Here is an 18391-nt window from a genome sequence, read left to right on the forward strand (position 1 = left end):
CTCTCTGGGCCTCATTTTCCTCATCTGTGAAATGGGAATCATATCATCATCATAATGGATTTCTCCTAGGCCTGTTGTGAGAGGTGGAGGACCTAGTGCATATGAGAGTACCCCTCTATGTCCTGCCGCAGCCCTGAACCCTGGCAGAGTGTCCAGGCAGAGGCCACGCACTGGAGGTCTACCCCCCAGGGGCATGGCCCATCTTGCAGCCTCTTGCTGCCAAGTCCCATCTGGGCGGTGCCCCCAGAGTCCGAGGGATGCTCTCAGGGCAGCAGGTGGAGAGGGAGTCTGGGGACCAGCTCCATTCAGGGAGGGGAAGAGCGTAAATAGCACAGGGAGGAAGTTAAGAGTCTAGCCTCATATCCCAGCTTGGCCGCTTGTGACCCTGGTCTAGAGCCCAGATGTCTCTGACGCTCAGTGTACTCTTGTCAAAAGGATCTTGATGACTCTTGTCATGGCAGCCCTGAGTCTTAAATAGATAAACTTCACAGTAGGTAGTAGGTGCTCAATTAAACACCATCATCGCTGTAATGATCCTTCCAAGGTAAGGCAGCACAGAGCAGCGAGGAGGGACCAGGGAATGAAGTCCGTAGACCCTGGAGAGTGACCAGCTGTCCTGTTGATGCATAGTTGAGATCAGTGTTGAGACGGCTCCCTCATCCACTGCCGCATTGGGCCAAGAGATGGTGTGTTGAGAGTGATCCACTTAGAGCCATGCTTTCCTCTCACGCGTCACACACAGAATGAGTTACAGCTGAAAGGGGGAGAAGAGGAAACCAAAGCCGAGGATGAGGAGACAGAGTGCCAGAGAGCCTGACTGCTCTAACCAGCTCAAGGTTTCTGAACTGCAGGAAATCCCTCCCAGGTACTGGGAAGCACTGTGAACCCTTGCCAATTTAATTCAATGGACATTTTCTCTTTGGAGTATTTTCCATGGACCAACCCTAAGTTAGAGCCCCTCAGAGATGTAGTGTCGTAGAAGGGAGAGTTGACCTGTGAGCATGTATTAGACTGTGTGTCAGATGGGAGGTTGGCCTAGAAGGAGGATTGATTAGCTCTGTTGTGGGGTGTGTAGGGAGGCTTCACACCACAGATGGCTCTGTCTAGGGCTTTGAAGGGTGAATAGGAGTTCACCAAGCATAAACTAGGGGAGGACCCTGGGACTGAGAATGGCCTGTGCTGGAGCAGATTTGTTAGGGAAATCCCATGTCCCTTGTGGCCCAAAGGGAGGAGCAGCAGGGCATGGGGTCCCAGATGTGGACAGGGCCCTGAATGCCAAAGTAAAAGTTGGAGATGTTCTATGGAATGGACAGCAATGATGATGGGTTGACCGCCTGGAGGGTGAATATATTCCTTTGTGGAATTCTGGACGGTGTGAAATTTGCCATCAAATCAGGGATGGGTGAAAGAGCCAAGCTGGAGAAGAGGTGCCCTGAGAGACCCCAGCTCGAGTCGAGATACACTGTACAGTGGGGGTTCACAAGCCCTTAGAAAGAGAAGCATGGATGCCCAGATCCTGCCAACCCAGACTCTGCAGGCGACACCCACCTGCTTCCTGTCCTCTCTCCAGGCTGTGGAGCCCAGCTCACCCTCTGCCATGGCCTCTGTCACATCAGAACACGATTACTTGTCCCCAAGTTCCCTCCCTCACAAGGGCCGGGTTTTGATCTCACATGCTCTGCAATCTGTAGACCTAGCACGGGACCTGGTATTCAGCAGGTGCATACTCAAGGACTGCCGATGGACTAAGGCGCTTGCAGTGTTGCTCATAAATCCCCAGCTCCCCCCCACCAAATACATGGGGCCAGGAAGTGGATCTTTTTTGTTATCTGCTAAATCAGTCCCCAGAGTCTAGAACAGCACTTGGGCATAGTATGTGACCAGTCAGTATATACTGAATGAATCCATGAATGAATGAATGAACAAATGAATTCAAGGCCAATGCAGAAACACAGTCCAAGTGGCTATGTGTTTGGGTGCCCTTTTTTTTTTTTTAAGATTTTATTTATTTATTTGAGAGAATGAGAGAGAGAGAACGTGAGAAGGGAGAGGGTCAGAGGGAGAAGCAGACCCCCACTGAGCAGAACTTGATCCCAGGACTCCAGGATCATGACCTGAGCCAAAGGCAGTCACCTAACCAACTGAGCAGGGTGCCCTCTTTATAGCCAACCTTGGAGGCAGTGTGCTTGTGCGCGAGGGGCTCCGGGTAAACTGGATTTATCGCTGCCTTCACAGCTTGATCATGGTGTGACCTTAAATTAGTGACTATTCAGAGCCTCTGTGTCCACATCCATCAGATGGATTCCTGAGAGACTCATGAGCACTGGTGGCATAAATCATGCCATTAGCCCATCCTGACACAATCAGTTTCCAATCATGGTTATTGTAAGTGCTGGTCATCTGGAGGAAATCTTTGATGGCAGGTGTTGGGAGTTCCTTTCCCTGCTCCTGTCCCCATGTTCTTGAATAGCTTGGCATTGAGGTCTTCTATGTGGAGGAAAAGCCAGTGGCTGTATCAGGAAATCATAATGTATTCACTCACTGAGCGGTCACGACATGCCAGGTCCTGGGGATGCAAAGACGAATGAGCCAGGTAGGGTCCTGGCTCTCGGGGAGGTCCCGTGCAAGTAAGAGTCAAGGAGAAAATAACCAAGTACACAGATAATGTGAGCCAGGAAAGTGTCAGGGTGTGAGGGAGCTTGAGGCTGGGAATGTAGAGAGGATGTTAGGACAGTGATGGAGGACTGCCATTGGAGCCGACATCTGCCTGTCAGGAAGATGCTAGCCACGCAAAAACCACAGAAGAATCCTTGGGCAGAGGTTCCGAGATGGGGACGGGCTTGTCATGTGAATGAGCCTCGAGTGGCCGAAGCACGGATGATGTAGAGACTGGGCACCTGTCCTGGGCTTGGTGAGCCCCGAGAATGTTCTAAGAGCAGTGAACCACTGTTAGGAGATTTTAAACAAGGCAGTGGTATGATCCCACTTTAAAATGAACTCTGGGCACTCTGCTGAGAAAAAAATTATGGCAGGGAATGGGGAGACAGATCAATTCGGAGGCCTTTGCAGTCATCAGGCAAGAGGTGGTAGTGGCTTGAGAAGGGGAAACATGGGCATTGGGAACGTCTGGAAGGTTTGACGGCTCATATCCGCTCATGGGTGACATGGAGAGTCGCAAGGAAAAGAGCCACGAAGAGCTTCTAGTTTTATTTAGCTGGGTGTGGGGGCCAGTGGGCCCCTAACCAGCCCTGATAGAATACTAATCCTCACCAAGCATGATATCACATCTTGGAAGCAGCCTCACAATCCTACAAATGGAGGTCAAGGAAAATACAGATGTTCAGAAGGAAGGAGACATGGCCTCATAGTAGCAGACTGGGGAGAGTCTCAGGGCATCCCGGTTGGCAGCAGTAGGAATCACACCATGGGTTATTTACTGCTGCTGACAAGGCTGATGGGATTACTGAGCACAGAAGACGCCTGCAATTTCCCTTGGGTAAGATTTCCAGTCAAGATGGCGGTTGAACATACACGCTTGTCAGTTCCCCTCCTAAAAGCAAAACTCAGAGGAACCAAGAGAGTGAGATGGCAGCAAAATTCTAAGTGCTGAAAAGCAGATGGATAATGATAACCAACTTAAAGGAACCCAAAAGGCTCAATGTTAAGCATGTAGTAGGAAAAACTGAGACACCTGACTCATACCACAGAACCCACAAAGGGTACAGGAATTGATACTGTCGGGGGCCCCTAGAGGTGGCAAAGGTGAGATTATAAACATCAGGATTGGATGAAAATCTGTTTTAAAAGACCCACCAGATCTTTCTCACTCCTCACAGCCTGCCCTCTGCTTCCCCTCACTCATTAGACTCAAGGATGTTCGTTTTCTGGAGAAGGTAAAGGGCTGGGGGGACACCAGGCCTGGTAAGGACAGAGGAACCCACTGGAAACAGGACTAAATAACGGTTACTTCTGAAGGTTCCTACCATAACCTTCATCACCGCCCAGCCAGGCCTACACCCTGCAGGCGGAAGGTTGGAAAAGTCTTCTCTGGAGCATGTAACCAGCCCAGGGGGTTCGCTGTGAGTCAGCCCATGAGACCACCCATCGGCCGAAGCCTCACTTGACAGACCCCCACTGTCACCGTTGGAACACATAGCCAAGGATCACCGGACATTGAAGGGAAGCCTGGGAGGGGTAGTGAGGCTCAAGGCAAAAAAAGAAACAGACAAAAAAAAAAAAAAAAAAATTGGAGGGAGCAAATTATGCAGGTTAAAAGAAATTGGACCGTGAAACAAGAACAGAATGCTATTTTAAAAGGAGCATTCAGAGAAGAAAATAAAAATGAAGAAGGAGGAAGGAAGAAAGGGGAAGAAGAGGGTAGGGAAGGGGAAATTAAAATATTACAGCAGAAATTTTTTAAAAATAAAAACAGAATGGAAGGGAGACCAGATAAAGTTGAGGAAGGGTTCCAGATGGTACAACAAAAGGATAAAGAGAGGGAAAAGAGGAGAGAAGAGATTATTTAAAATTAGACCAGTCTAAGACATCCAATACCAAAATAAGGCAGTAAGAGAAAATGGAAACAATGAGAGAAACTCAGAACCAAACACCAGTTTCCAAGTTGAAACTGGCCCACAAAGTGCCCAGCACGACGGAAGAAAATTGTTCCACTGTGAGGCACACACAACACTGGAAAGTCTTACCACACTGGAGTCAAAGAAAAGATCCTAAGATCTTCCAAAGTTAGATTACAGACTGTGTCAGGGCTCCCCAAGACTATTTCAGCGATTCACCAAGAACTCCCAGGACTTGGCATGAAGTCATGCAGCGATGATGTATTACAGTGAAAGGATGCAAAGCAAAACCAGCAAAAAGAAAAGGCCCATGGGAGGAATTCCACGGGGAAATCAAGCACAGGCTTCCAGGACACCTCTCCCAGGGCAGTCACACGGGGCATGCCTTATTGCTCCCCCAGTGAGTTGTGACAGCACATGCGAAATGTTGTCTACCAGGGAAGCTCATTAGAGTGTTGGCACCCAGCGTTCTTCATGGAGACTGGTCACATAGGCACCCTCTGTATGGCACATACTGAAATTCCAGACTTCCAGGAGGAAAGCAGGTGTTCAACATAAACCACACTGTTGATATAGACAGTTTAGGGATATTGAGCTGCTCTTATCAGTTCAGGAGATGCTGTGGACCCTCCCCAAATCCAAATTCCCAGAGGCTAATCAACGACCACCTTATAAGCATCTTTTCCAAGGATGACAGACAGGCTTTCCAGGTTAACTCTTATGCAGACAGGTAGATCAAAATGACATTGAATTTCTCAGCGGCAATGCCAAAAAGTAGAGATGGGGCAAGTTTTCCTAAGGAAGGGTCCTGAGGAAAATTATTTCAAACTGTCAGTGAGGTATATGGGTAGGTTTTCAGGCCTGCAAGGCCTCCAGAATTTGGTATCTATTTCCCTTGCTTGGAAAACTACTAGAGATGTTGCTTTACCAAAATGTGGGCATTAAACAAGAAAGAAGACCTGATATCTGAGAAATTGGATCCAGTGCGAGAGAGGTGAACTCCTGAACGAAGAAGAGGGAAGGCCTTAAGGTAATGGCTGTGCATGAGACCTAAAGGTCACCAGTCCAGAGAAGAGAGGACCCAGAGGCTCTGGATGGTAAAACTGATGAAAGTGCTTGATTACACAGAAAAGAGTTACGAGCTAAGATAGTTAGGACCAATGTAAAAGCATGGCAATTATTAACTCCAGGAAAAAAGTGAAAGTTGTGTAGGAAAAGAGAAGCAATCCAGGCTTATCTGTCAGTAGCATTACCATAATCATAGCACACTGAATACTTAACCTGACCAAAATGATGATATTATTATTGGAAGGTGATCGAGGGATTGAAATTATATTTTGGTAGGAGGAGAGGATAATGAGAGGGGACATAGGAGTTAAACGTAATTGCCTGTACGTAGAAGGATATTGGAGAGAGGTGGAACTAGGGACGATACTATTGTTTGTAAAAAAAAAAAAAAAAAAAATCTTGTAGAACAGCCCGAGTCTTGATTGTTGATAGAAGTAAACAATTTTGATTTAGATATGAACTATTTAGATATGAACTAAAAGCAAAGCTAAAGAAGGAAGGAATGGAGGTGGGGGGAGGAGAAGAAAAGAAAGTAAGGGAGAGAGAGAGGAAGATGAAATTCACACTGCTCTGCCAGGCTACCTCTTGCTTGTTCCGGCACGACCGTTCCCAAGCATGAGCCCTTCTCTGGAAATACAGCCAGGAACAAAGGGATCTAGGATACTAGGCACAAATTGGGTCTTCTTCTGGGGGTGGGAAGCCAGGATTGTTGATGATCAGGTGCCAGAATATAGCATAGACTACGTATTGGATGATAAGTCAATGAATGAGTAAATGAACTTTCATTGCTCTTAAGTCCTACAGCTCATCAAGTCTCAGAAGTTCCTGAACAAGTTGGTGATTTTGGTGGAAACAGAGAAGGAGAAGACCCTGCGGAAAGAATATGTTTTTGCTGACTCCAAAGTAAGTGAGGAAAACTACTTAAATGGGTCTGGAGAGGAGTGAGGGACACATGTCTTTGGAGGCTTGCTTGTGCCTAGAAATTTGTAACTTTGTCTTGCTCAATTCTCACCATCCATTTCCCACCTGGGAAAACCAGTCTCAGGGAAGTTAGGGGACACGTTCTGGGTCAGTGGGGATTTGAACAGCTGCAGTTCCGTCCTCCGCCGCCTCTGCCACATTGTCTGCCCCCGAGAAAGTCCATCCTTTATCACTTGTGTCTTATCTAGCCCTGATCCCCACTGGAAGACTTTTTAGCCTCTCTGGGCTGGACACAAGCCCTCTGGGGCACCTCAGATTTAAATCTGAATACCAGCCAACACTCCTTCCATGGCTACCTTTTGCCCCACTCTGCAGGAGTGAGATGCCCCACCAGGAGTGGCTCTTGGAGCAGGAGGTGGTGTGGGCCAATGGAAATACTTGGGGTCTTTGGACATTGCACTGAGTCTCTGTATAGCCAGAGGCTGTGTTCTCTGTGATCTGATCACTCCCCCCTGACATGCCAACCAGGGCCCGAGACCCTCCATCTTGGCCTTACTCTTTATCCTTTAATAAATGGCTCACACCAGGAAGTGCACAAGGGGCTCTCATCACATCAGGTGTTAGCTGGCCAGGCATAGCTCCATGGCAAGGCTGAGGGACAAGGGCTCCCAGCTCAGACCTACAGGGACAGCCCCCATCAAGTGCCAGAACCTTCCTTCTTTCACCTGTACCATGGATGATGTGGCAGGGGTGGGGGAATGGAGGCTGTTGGGAGGCCAGCAGGAGGCCAGGCGGTGCCCAGAACTGGCCGGGGTGGGGGTGGGCAGGACTCGGAGGAATGACAGAGAAGGGCCTGGGAAAAACAAAGATGCTGGGGCCAGACAGGTGGTGGGGGAGGTGGAGAGAAGGAACCTCTGGCCAGACATCATTCTGGGTACATGGACATAGATCCAAAAACCAATTCTGCCCATTGCTACCAGCTCAGAAAGATTGAGACATGGCAGTAAACTGAGGCACTGCATTTTGAGCCATCCGGTGTCGGTAGTGACTGTCATTGTAACATCTTTGTGAGCAGGTTTCTTCAGAGGGGATTGATTAACTGAGGTTTGCAGTTTTTAGGTTGAAGCGTATGAAATTGCCATCTCCGTAGATGCGAAACTGTTAATTTCATATGGTACAACCTAAAATGTGTGGGTGCTTGTTTGGTCAGCCTGCCCTTGACTGTCATCTCAGAGAGGGCTGCTCTGCTTCAGCCCCCCCCAGCCCCCCCGCCCCATGTGCCCAGGTAGCCAGGACAACCCGGTGAAGACCATTCAGGAGACTAACAGCCTTCATGTATTCTCTTCTTCCTTTTTTTTTTTTAATTTTAAGATTTTATTTTTTATTTATTTGACAGAGAGAGAGTGCACAAGTAGAGAGGAAGGCAGGGGGAGGGGGGGAAGCAGGCTCCCTGCTGAGCAGAGAACCTGATGCGGGGCTCAATCCCAGGACCCTGAGATCATGACCTGAGCTGAAGGCAGAGGCTTAACCCCCTGAGCCACCCAGGCACCCCCCTGTATTCTCTTCTTTTTGGTTTCTTTGATCTAAATGTTCTTTAGTTAAATAAGTAATCTATTCTCATTGGTGAAAAAGTAACAAATACAAATAAGCAAAAAGTGGGTGTCTTTTTTTTCTTTCAAGATTTTATTTAGTTGGGGGGGGGCATGAGTGGAGGGGAGGGGTAGAGGGAGAGGAAGAAGCAGACTCCATGCTGAGCAGGGCGCCCAACATGGGGCTGAATCCCGGGACCCTAAGATCATGACCTGAGCCAAAGTCAGACGCTTAACCGACTGAACCACCCAGGTGCACCCCTTGTTTGTGTTTTTAATAAAAAAAGCAATAATACTATTTATACTGTTTTGTCAACTGGCTTTCTGCTCCTAACAATATAGTTTGGGCATCTGTCCTTGTTGAGAAGGTATTTCTGAATCAAAACTTGTGAACCCTACAATATTGTGGCACGTGGTTGACCCGTGCTACGATTATTAACTTGCTTCCTAGGACTGGACATTAAGGTTGTTTCTAGTTTTTTTCGGTATTAAAGTGCATGCGACAGTCCCCGTGAAAATGGTTGGGCCTTTGTGTGTTCTGGTGGTTCTTAGGCTCAGATCCTTGCAGAGGAGTGGCAAGGTCAAAAAGAAGCCACTTGCTTAAGACTTCGGACCCTCTTTCCAGATTGCGCTCCTGCAAGTTCGTACTGATTTGCGCTGCTCTCAGTTTTCTTGAAGCTGACCAAGCCCTTTGAGAGTGTAATGTGCAGGGAGGCAGAGGCCTTTCTGAGTCTGTCTGCCCTTCAATCCTAGAAGAGAGAAGGCTTCTGCCAGCTTCTCCAGCAGATGAAGAATAAACATTCGGAGCAGCCGGAACCAGACATGATCACCATCTTCATTGGCACCTGGAACATGGGTAGGTCCATATGTGCCCCACCCCCCACTCCCTCCCACCACTACCTCTTGGGTTCTGCTTTGCTGCCTCCAACATCTGCAAATGGTGGGTGGGGGCGTCTGTCTTCCTCCCAACCGCCCCCCCCAACCTATCTACACAGCCTCCTTTCTAAGGAATTCTATACTTTTGCTGAGACAACAATCAAGAGAAGTGAGCTCTGGGATTCTCATACCCCAGTAGCAACTGGGCTTGGTTACTTTGCCTGTCTAAACTGGAAAGTTCTAGGTACAGTCTGGATATATAGGTGAAGAGGCTCTTGGGTACCTTCCAGCCTTAGGCAGGTCTCCAAGGAACCTCAGGCCTGGAAGAAAGAATTCCCTCCTTGGGTGGGGTTGCCAGATGTATTGAAAGAGAAAGAGATGATGCCAGATTACATTTGAATTTCATGTAAACAGCAGAGTTTTTTGAGGATTGGTATCTAGCTAGAAATGATAATGCTAAATGTATACTACATGTATTTATATACTGATCTGTATTATGCTAATAAATGTACTGAATATAAATTTTGCAAATAGTGTAACAATTCAGCTAGAAATAAGTACTAAATATACACCAAATATATATTGGACCAACCATATACCGTATACTTATATACTAATATATATTTACATACCAGATATATCACACTACATATAAATTATACTAAGTAATTATTTCATGAAAGTATTCAACTAGAAAAAAAATAAGTAGATACAGGATGTCTAGTTCATTTGAATTTTAGTTCAACGGATACAGCACGGGACATACCTTTTCTAATAGTTGTGTGTTGTTTATCCGAAACTTAATTATAACTGGGTGTCCCTCTGACCTCACATTGTCCAGAGCAGAGTCAGGCCCACCCACCCTCTCACAGAGCAGATAGCCAGCCGGCAGCAAGGCAGAGGGTGAGCACAGCCCTTCAAGGGGGGGCAAGGAGTGGTCTGGAAGTGAGAACGTAATTTGCTACTTGTGGAGAGTCAACCAGAGCACCTGAGCCCGATTCCACAAGCCACCAGCCCTCCCCAGGCACTCATGCCCAGGTGTTCTTGGGGTCCTGTATCCTGTTCTGTCCTCTCGTGTTTCTTGGTGGCCACCTGATTTTATCAACTGTCCCTCTCAGGGGTTCATGCCCCGGGGGTACACTGCCCTTGTTTTTCCCACTGTGAGTATGGGGGTCTTAGAGTTGGCTGGACCTAGTGAAGTCCATCCTGGAGGGGGCGCCCTTCACACAGAAGACAGCATGGAAGGCGCTGTCTGGGTGGCTGGGAGGGTCTCCCCAAGCAGAGACCACCAGCCCCTAGGGCGTTCGCTCCACTGTGAACCATAGTGGGGAGCAGAGCGAGCAGAGTGGCCACCGTCAGGTTTTCTCTCTGGGGGAGAGGTTTACTCAACCTTGAAGGGGTGTCCCTAGAAGTAAATCCTTCACTCTATCTTCATTAAGCTGCTTTGACTCATTTTTCGAAATGAGAATGGAGGAGGTGTCCACGCTCTTCCTGTCTCTTCGGCTCTCAGTTTGCGGCTGAGATCTCTCTGTTTTGCAAGGAAGCCCTGTTGTCTCTCAAACCTGTCCGCCTGCTGGGGCGTCCTTGCCAACAAGCTATAAACTCCTGGAGGAGGGTCTTGGTCACTCAGTCAGCCACAAAGGCTAGGATGGTGTTTGACATCTCATGTTCTCACATAGCTAGTTCAAGTCACCGTATGGAATCTTTGGGTATTTCAAGTCTCTGAAACTTCATGTTCTCTTTAAAGAGAAACTTAACTGTGCTCTGACCCTTCCTGACATCCTGGGAATAATAGTACCTAATTCTCCCATCTCTGGCATTTCATGGGGTGGCCCAAATGATTTTCTCTGATGGGGTGGCCCTCTTGCCCCACACGCTTTACCCCGACCTGTGTTTTGAATTCTCCTGATGTACCTTTGACTCACTTGGTGTTGGGTTTTGCTGTTGAAGGTAACGCCCCCCCTCCCAAGAAGATCACGTCCTGGTTTCTCTCCAAGGGGCAGGGAAAGACACGGGATGACTCCGCGGATTACATCCCCCATGACATCTATGTGATCGGCACCCAGGAGGACCCCCTGGGAGAGAAGGAGTGGCTGGAGATACTCAAACACTCCCTGCAGGAAATCACCAGCATGACTTTTAAAACAGTGAGCCGCTGGCCAGGGCGCTGGGTGGGACCCCGGGGCAGTGGGCTCTATGAGGCTGGCCAGGAGCATCTCAGGGGCAAGGGTGGGCTCAGCCTGTGAGCTCTCACCTAACAGAGAGGCCCGGGGTGCTCTGTGGTCATTCCCCAGCACCACCATCTCTACCTTCCAGGGCTGGAGGGGAATGCCTGGGACTTCTGAAATTGATTGGGGGTCTATGGGCGTTGCTGAAAATCACTGTCCTTGCCTCTGCTTGTAGATCACCCTTACTTCATTGAAATGTGGCCTGTCCTGGCTCTCATCTTTAAGATGCGGGGTATCCTTAGAAGCTCCCCTGAAGTTTAGGGATTACAAATGGGGTCCTCCATCTTGGGAGTCAGAGTTGGCGGGGGGATCTCGTGCCCTGTGGTCAGGCACTGTGCCCTGGCCAGGGGTGACTGTGTTGTCATCCCCACCAGATTGCCATCCACACCCTCTGGAATATCCGAATTGTGGTGCTGGCCAAGCCAGAGCATGAGAACCGTATCAGTCACATCTGCACTGACAACGTGAAGACGGGCATCGCCAACACACTGGGTGAGCAGGGAGGGGGCTACACTCCTGTGCACTGCAACGTCACTGGGTTTCACTTCCTGGGCTCCCCTCAGTCCTGGGTGACCCAGATGTTGGGCTCCCCCAGCCTCAACCCACCCTGGGGCCACACCAGCACTGCTGGCCCACAGACCTCCACCGGGAGAATCAAGGACCTAGGACAGGAGTTGACAATCTGTAAAGGGCCACAGAGTAAATATTCTAGGCTTGTGGGCTACGTGCCACGACACAAAAGGAACTTCAGAGAGCATGAACGGGAATGCGAGTGGCTGTATTCCAGAAAGCTTTGCTTACAGACACAGGTGGGGGCTCCATCTGGCTCGTGGGAACCCTGGTATAGAAAGAGAGCGACTCAGGATGGATGCGGAAATCCTGGCATTAGCGGGGAGCTGGGGGACCCATCATGGCACCCGCGAGAATTGAACTCCGAGCAGAGGACGGCTGGACTGCCTGAGTGTGAGTCTGTGTGGGTGTGGGTGGAAATGCTTGTGCGTCTGTATGTGCGACTCTGTGAGTGTGTGTGTGCGAGTCTGCATATGCAAATCCAAGCATGTGTGTCTGTGTACATGGAGGTCTCTGCAAGCCTGTCTGGGCGTGAGGGCTCACGTGTCTCTGCGTCTGAGTGTACATGAGAGTCTGTGTTTGAGTCCGAGTACATGTGCATCTGTGTGAGTGTGTATTCAGGTCTGTCTGAGCGCGTGTGTGGGTCTGTGTGTGTGTGTGTGCAGGCCTGTCTAAGGGCACGTGAGTGTGAGTGCATGTGCAGGTCTGTGAGCACGTGTGTGAGTCTGAGTGTGTGTGCAAGTGTCTGAGCATATATGTGTGTGAGTATGCGTGCAGGTCTGAGCATATATGTGAGTTTGAGTGCATGTGCAGGTGTCTGTGAGCATATATGTGAGTGTGTGAGTACATGTGCAGGTCTGTCTGTGAGCGTGTGTGTGAGTCTGTGAGCGCATATGTGAGGCTTGAGTGTATGTGGGCAGGTGCACCATGCAGGCCGTGGGTGGGGTTGACGGCGAGGCCAATGGTTTCTGGTGGCTGGAGTCAGGGACAGGACAGAGTCCCCAAGACAACAGGAAACAGAAGAATTGCTGCAGTCAAACGTGAAGAACTCTCTCGGCTTTTCTGCTGACAAACCGCAAACTGCCCGCATCCACACCCACTTGCCCCCTTCCTTCCTGTCTCGGGAGCTGCCCTGTCAAAGCCCACACCCTTCTGCTGCCCAGGAACCTCTGTCTGTCCTTGCTGCTGCCTGCCTGGGCTGCCCGCCTGCCTGCCCCCAACCCCTTTCCAACAGCATGGAAGGTACTCAGACCTCCCAGTACAAGACAAAACCACCCCACAGCCAGACCTCACCTCTGGCTGCTCCCCCAGCTCTCATTCTCATGACATTGTGACCGAGCTGACCATGTGTCATCTCCCCCCACCCCCCGCCCCCGCACGGTGCTAGGCACTGAAGAAGTGAACTATGCAGGCAGCAGCCCGCTCACATCCCATGTACCTGCTCCTCCCTTCCCCCAACCTGGGGCTGCCCTCTTCCCCTCTTCTCCCTCCCTCCAAATGGCTCCCAGCCATGTTAACATGGGACAGAGCCCAGTGAACACTGGTTGGCTCATGCTGGTGGACATCATCCCTAGAAGAGCCAAGACCTTGAGAACATACATGTGCACCACTGAGAGCTAAATGCTCTGTGAGATTATCCCATTTACTAGAAATGCCCTGTGGGGGTGGAAGAGCAAGGACCATTGTTGGTCCCACTCACAGACAAGATGCTGGGGGCATCAGTGATGTTCCTTAACTTGTCCCAGGCCCAGTGGCCAAGTGGTGGGCAGGGATTTAAACTGAGGTCATATTGCAGGATGGAGAGAAAGCCAGAAGGTGAGGCCCCCTCCCCCTGTCCCAGGACAGGGGAGCAGGACCACCCATCATTGCTAGGGGCCCCAGTCCCGAGGAGGGAGGGTGGATGACCGAATGGATGATCTTTGAGGTCCTTTCCTAACATTTAATCAAACATCATTTATTCAAGATTACAGTTTCAGTAGGTGTTCAATATAAAAATTATTAACCATTTTATGTTCTGTTTTTTTTGTTGTTGTTGTTGTTGTTTTTTTAGCCTGATGTGGGGCTCGATCCCAGGACCCTGGGATCATGACCTGAGCCGAAGGCAGAGGCCTTAACCCACTGAACCACCCAGGCTCCCCTTATGTTCTGTTTTTCTAACTGAGTCATAACTCGGGTGCATCTGTATGCTTAGAGCCCTCCTCTGTTTGGACCGGCCACATTTCAAGTGCCTAGTGCATATGCTCAAGCTGTTGACCAGAGCAGGCTTTCAGACTTCTGTGTGTGTCAGAATGTCCTCGAGCAGGGCTTGCCAAGTTTTGTCTCTAGAAGGCCAGCCAGGAAATAGTTCAGGCTCTACAGGTCGTGCAGCCTCTCTTGCAACTACTTAACTCTGTGGGCGTTGCTGTGATCCAATAAAATGTTATTGATGGGCTCCTATTTGAATTTCATACCGTTGTAATGTGTCACAAAACCTTCTTTTGATTTTTTCCCCCCAACTATTTAAAAATGTAAAAATCATCTTCACCTGGCATCAGGCCAGCGTTTGCCTACCCCTGACCTAGAGGGCTTGTTTCACCCACATTCCTGGGCCCCGCCTCCAGAATTTCTGATTCGGCAGGTCCAGGGTAGGGCCTGAGAACTTGCCCTCCCAACCATTCCCAGGTGCTGCTGTGGCTGTTTGGGGAACACACTTGGAGAACCACTAATCTAGTATAGGTTGAAACTCAGAATCTGAGAGGTGGTCTCAGTGGGGATTTTGGTCCCACCAGGAGCCTGGTTAGCTGGGGGGACATTAGCCCACCCAGCCCTGGGCTCCCTTGTCTAAATCTTCCCCAGGCTTCTGGCTGCTTTCGGTGGTCCTGCCTGCTTGGCCTGTGGGGTAACTGATGAGACCCCAGGAGGGGGACAACAGGATGACTTAGACCAGCAGCCTCCATCCTTCCCCCACAGAGGACTCCCAAGGATGCAGGCCATTTACCCCATTTTCTTCTGGTCCTGGAGGAATGTCCCCCACCCTGAGTCCCTGCCACTGCTCTGTCTCGCTCCAGATGAAGCTGTTGCGCTTCTCTCGATCTCCTCTTAAGGAATAACCGTGCTCCACCTTGATTTCCTGCCCCTGGCCAAAGTTGCCTTTTGTGCTCACTTCTTGCTTCCCCTCTCCCTTTAGGGAACAAGGGAGCCGTGGGGGTGTCGTTTATGTTCAACGGAACCTCCTTGGGATTTGTTAACAGCCACTTGACTTCCGGAAGTGAGAAGAAACTCAGGTAATGGAGCTCCCTGCCTGAGAGCATGTAATAGGTTCGTCTGCCCAGAGATACCTCACCTCCCCAAATGCCACAGCCACGTGCAGCCCCAGCTTTACCGGCACCTATGGCACAAGAGCCACCGCTCATGTGGGTGAATCTTGTTGGGAGGACAGGACACACGCTTTCTTATGTCATCGATCTGCTAGATGATTTCTAAACGGAAAGACCTCTTCCAGGCAGCCTTACAGATGAAAGCCCCTTGGGCCTGGTCACGAAGACCTCTTTCTAGAATAACCATGATGCCAGTTCCCTGCTGAATGGAAGCTCTGGGGGCCCCTGTCCTGTGCTCTCATTTCCACCTGAAAGTCCCTTTGCACCAGGGGCCCAGAGTTACATCTCCGCCACCCCCTCTCCCCGCTGCTGGCTCCCTTCGCCTTCCCACCATGGTGGCGAAGTAGGGAACCAGCCACCCCATGCTAGGTGGCTACTTCTTCATTGAAACAGGCGAAACCAGAACTACATGAGCATTCTCCGGTTTCTGGCTCTGGGGGACAAGAAGCTGAGCCCTTTCAACATCACTCACCGCTTCACCCACCTCTTCTGGCTCGGGGACCTGAACTACCGCGTGGAGCTGCCCACCTGGGTAAGGGGCTGCCCCCCCAGGACAAGGGCTGCACGGGACAGAGGCTCCCTCAAGTTAGCTCGGGACATGGGGACACAGGGGCCCAAACTGAGCCGGGCCGAGGCCACTGTGCCCCCTCTGGGACCTGATGCCGCTCTGTTGTTGAACCCCTGCCTTTAGAGTTAACCTCTGTTCACACTTGGTCCCCACATACTTGAGGAGACTGGCCCAATTTTCTGTCTTGATGGCGGGTCCCTGGACAGCTAAGGAAGACGTTGCTATTGTCAGGTGCCCAGGCATGGTCCGCTGAGCCGCAGTCCGAAGGCCCATGTGACAGACATGGCCTTGCTCTCTCAGGGAGAGCAGAGGGTTCCCAGGAAGGGAGGGTGGACAGGCCTGGGAGCAGAGCTGTGCAGTTGTACAGGTTGTACATCCCTAACCGGTGTGTAGAACCTTCACTCTGCGTCCTGTGTGGGGAGAAAGGAGGATGGCAGAAACCGAGGGGCAAGAACCCTGGGACACAGGCAGGCTAAGGAATGGCCTGGGGTCAATTGCCGATCATGGACAGTTGGGCTGGAACCCAGACCTTCTCATTTCCCTTTCTTCCTGTTTCCCTGAGCAGCCTGCCACTCACTCCTGCTGCCTCAGCTGCTATGCAGAGACCGAGGAAGAGCTTAGGGCCCTTTGTACCCCTCTTGCCTCCCCACCACTTCCTCCCTCACTAGAGGCTCCCTGCAGTATATGGGAGAGAGCTGGACAGGGATCCCACAAATCCCAACCTTTCACGGTCTGTGGGGCTATGGTGGCTGTTCCCTCAGCAGGAGGTCTGCCAAGGGTGTTTACCAGAGCAGAGGGGAGACCGCAGGGTCCAGGGCACCGACACCTCCCTGCCGATGCCCACGGATTCAGGGGGCTGGGATTTGAGATCCTTCCCTGGCCTCACAGCAAGCTGCCTCAGTTCCCACAGAGAATAATAGAAATAGCTACCTGCTCGTGGAGTGTTCATAAGAATAATACTAGAGGTCAGAGCAAAAGTAAAAGGTTCCTCTGCAAATCTAGACCAGCCAAAACTTGTACTAACAGGTAAAGTTTGATGTTTGATGACTTTTGCAGGGTTTTCCTTATAAAATAGTTGAGTGCTAAGACGCCCCAGCCGGGCAGCCCCGGGACCAGGGTCTGGTGCAGCCTCTGGGGCTCTGGGTCCCAGGCGATGGGCCGGCAGGTGGTAATGGGCCTCTTGAATGTCGGCAGGGGTAGGGGGTTCTCACTGGGGGCCTGGCCGTCTCCTTGCTCCAGGAGGCAGAAACCATCGTCCAGAAGATCAAGCAGCAGCAGTATGCAGACCTCCTGTCCCACGACCAGCTACTCATGGAGAGGAAGGAGCAGAAGGTCTTCCTGCATTTTGGTAAGAACTGTGTGTCCCTCTGCTCCTGGACCCCCTCCAGCCATTGCTGTCTCCTTTTTTCCCTGAATATCCTCAGTGGAGAGGGGAAGGACTGTGCCTGAAGAAGACAGAAATGTCGCCCATGTGAAGCTTGGGGAGTCAAAGCGGAAACCAGCGTTTTTTTTTTGGTTTTCAGAGGAGGAAGAAATCACGTTTGCACCCACCTACCGTTTTGAAAGACTGACTCGGGACAAGTATGCCTACACTAAGCAGAAGGCCACAGGGGTGAGTTCTCCTCATAGGCATCGCCTTGGCCCTCCGTCTCTAGCCCCCTGCACATCACCCCTCTTGTGTCCGTTCCCATGAGGGTGAACAGGATGTGAAGGGCATCTTCATCCACTAGGCCACAGGAAAAAAAGAAGGGGAATTAGAGATCACGTGTCGATTTGTATCACTGAGCAAAAAACTTTTTCTAAGGAGAGGGTAGGCAACCACACTTGCCCACTGCAAGACACTAGACTCTGATACAGGATTTCCCTTCTGTCCAGAGAGTCTAAGAGTCTGAGAGGATTTAAAGTATTTCTTTAACTGGGTTCTGAAGCTTTTTTTTTTTTTTAAGTCCTGTGATGAAATCTATTTGCTAATCTGCCAAGTAAATCATCATTAAACAAGCTCCCTGACCACAGGACTTATCAGAGCCTTTACAGGTTTATGAGCATTATGGTTCTCCACATGGAAATTTCTGGGCCAAACTCAGTTAGTCATGGAACACTAATTATTACCTTATGAAGTTCCTTGGCTTCCAAGGAACAGTGTTTGGGGGGAAGCTGCATAAAGCTTTCATTCATTCTTGTTCAACAGGTACTTACTGATGACCTGTGATGAGCTAGATGTTCTCCTGGGTGGTAGGAGATCAAAGATGAGCCCCAAGGAGTTTATAGAAGGAAAGAGGAGACAAACACACAGCTAACTAATCAGAGATGGAATATGAGATCTCCAGATGCACTGAGGAGCCTAAAGAGGATATAACCATTAGGGAAGGAAAAATCAGGAGAGTCTTCTCAAAGAGGGCCCACTTGTGGTGCTGTGAGGGACATCTTGGCTATCAATAAGAGGACAGGATGAAGGCTGAGGGGGCTGATCCGTTTCCAGTTGGAAGAATTGCTGGAACAGATACGGAAGTAGGAAATTCTAGGGAACTCTCAGGAAGCCCTGAGGCTTAGAGGTGTGGAATGATGAGCTTAGGCTCCTGGAGGCCTAAGGAAATGGAAAACAGTTCAGACCGTTGCCTGAGGGCTCAGGGCAAGCAGAGAC

General features: G+C 50.2%; 1 protein-coding gene across 2 annotated transcripts in view; it reads left to right on the top strand.

Moving 5' to 3' along the window:
* INPP5D (inositol polyphosphate-5-phosphatase D) overlaps window positions 1-18391 on the top strand; it is a 111165-nt gene that overhangs the window by 68796 nt on the left and 23978 nt on the right. For both annotated transcript variants that reach the window (XM_032355203.1, XM_032355204.1), the window contains exons 10-17: window positions 6439-6545; window positions 8906-9008; window positions 10979-11175; window positions 11631-11748; window positions 14993-15089; window positions 15576-15714; window positions 16990-17098; window positions 17274-17362. In XM_032355203.1, coding sequence (XP_032211094.1) covers window positions 6439-6545; window positions 8906-9008; window positions 10979-11175; window positions 11631-11748; window positions 14993-15089; window positions 15576-15714; window positions 16990-17098; window positions 17274-17362 — 959 coding nt within the window. The remainder of the gene's footprint in view (window positions 1-6438; window positions 6546-8905; window positions 9009-10978; window positions 11176-11630; window positions 11749-14992; window positions 15090-15575; window positions 15715-16989; window positions 17099-17273; window positions 17363-18391) is intronic.

Source organism: Mustela erminea, chromosome 8 (assembly GCF_009829155.1).
Source record: "Mustela erminea isolate mMusErm1 chromosome 8, mMusErm1.Pri, whole genome shotgun sequence".
Classification (NCBI taxonomy): Eukaryota; Metazoa; Chordata; class Mammalia; order Carnivora; family Mustelidae; genus Mustela; species Mustela erminea.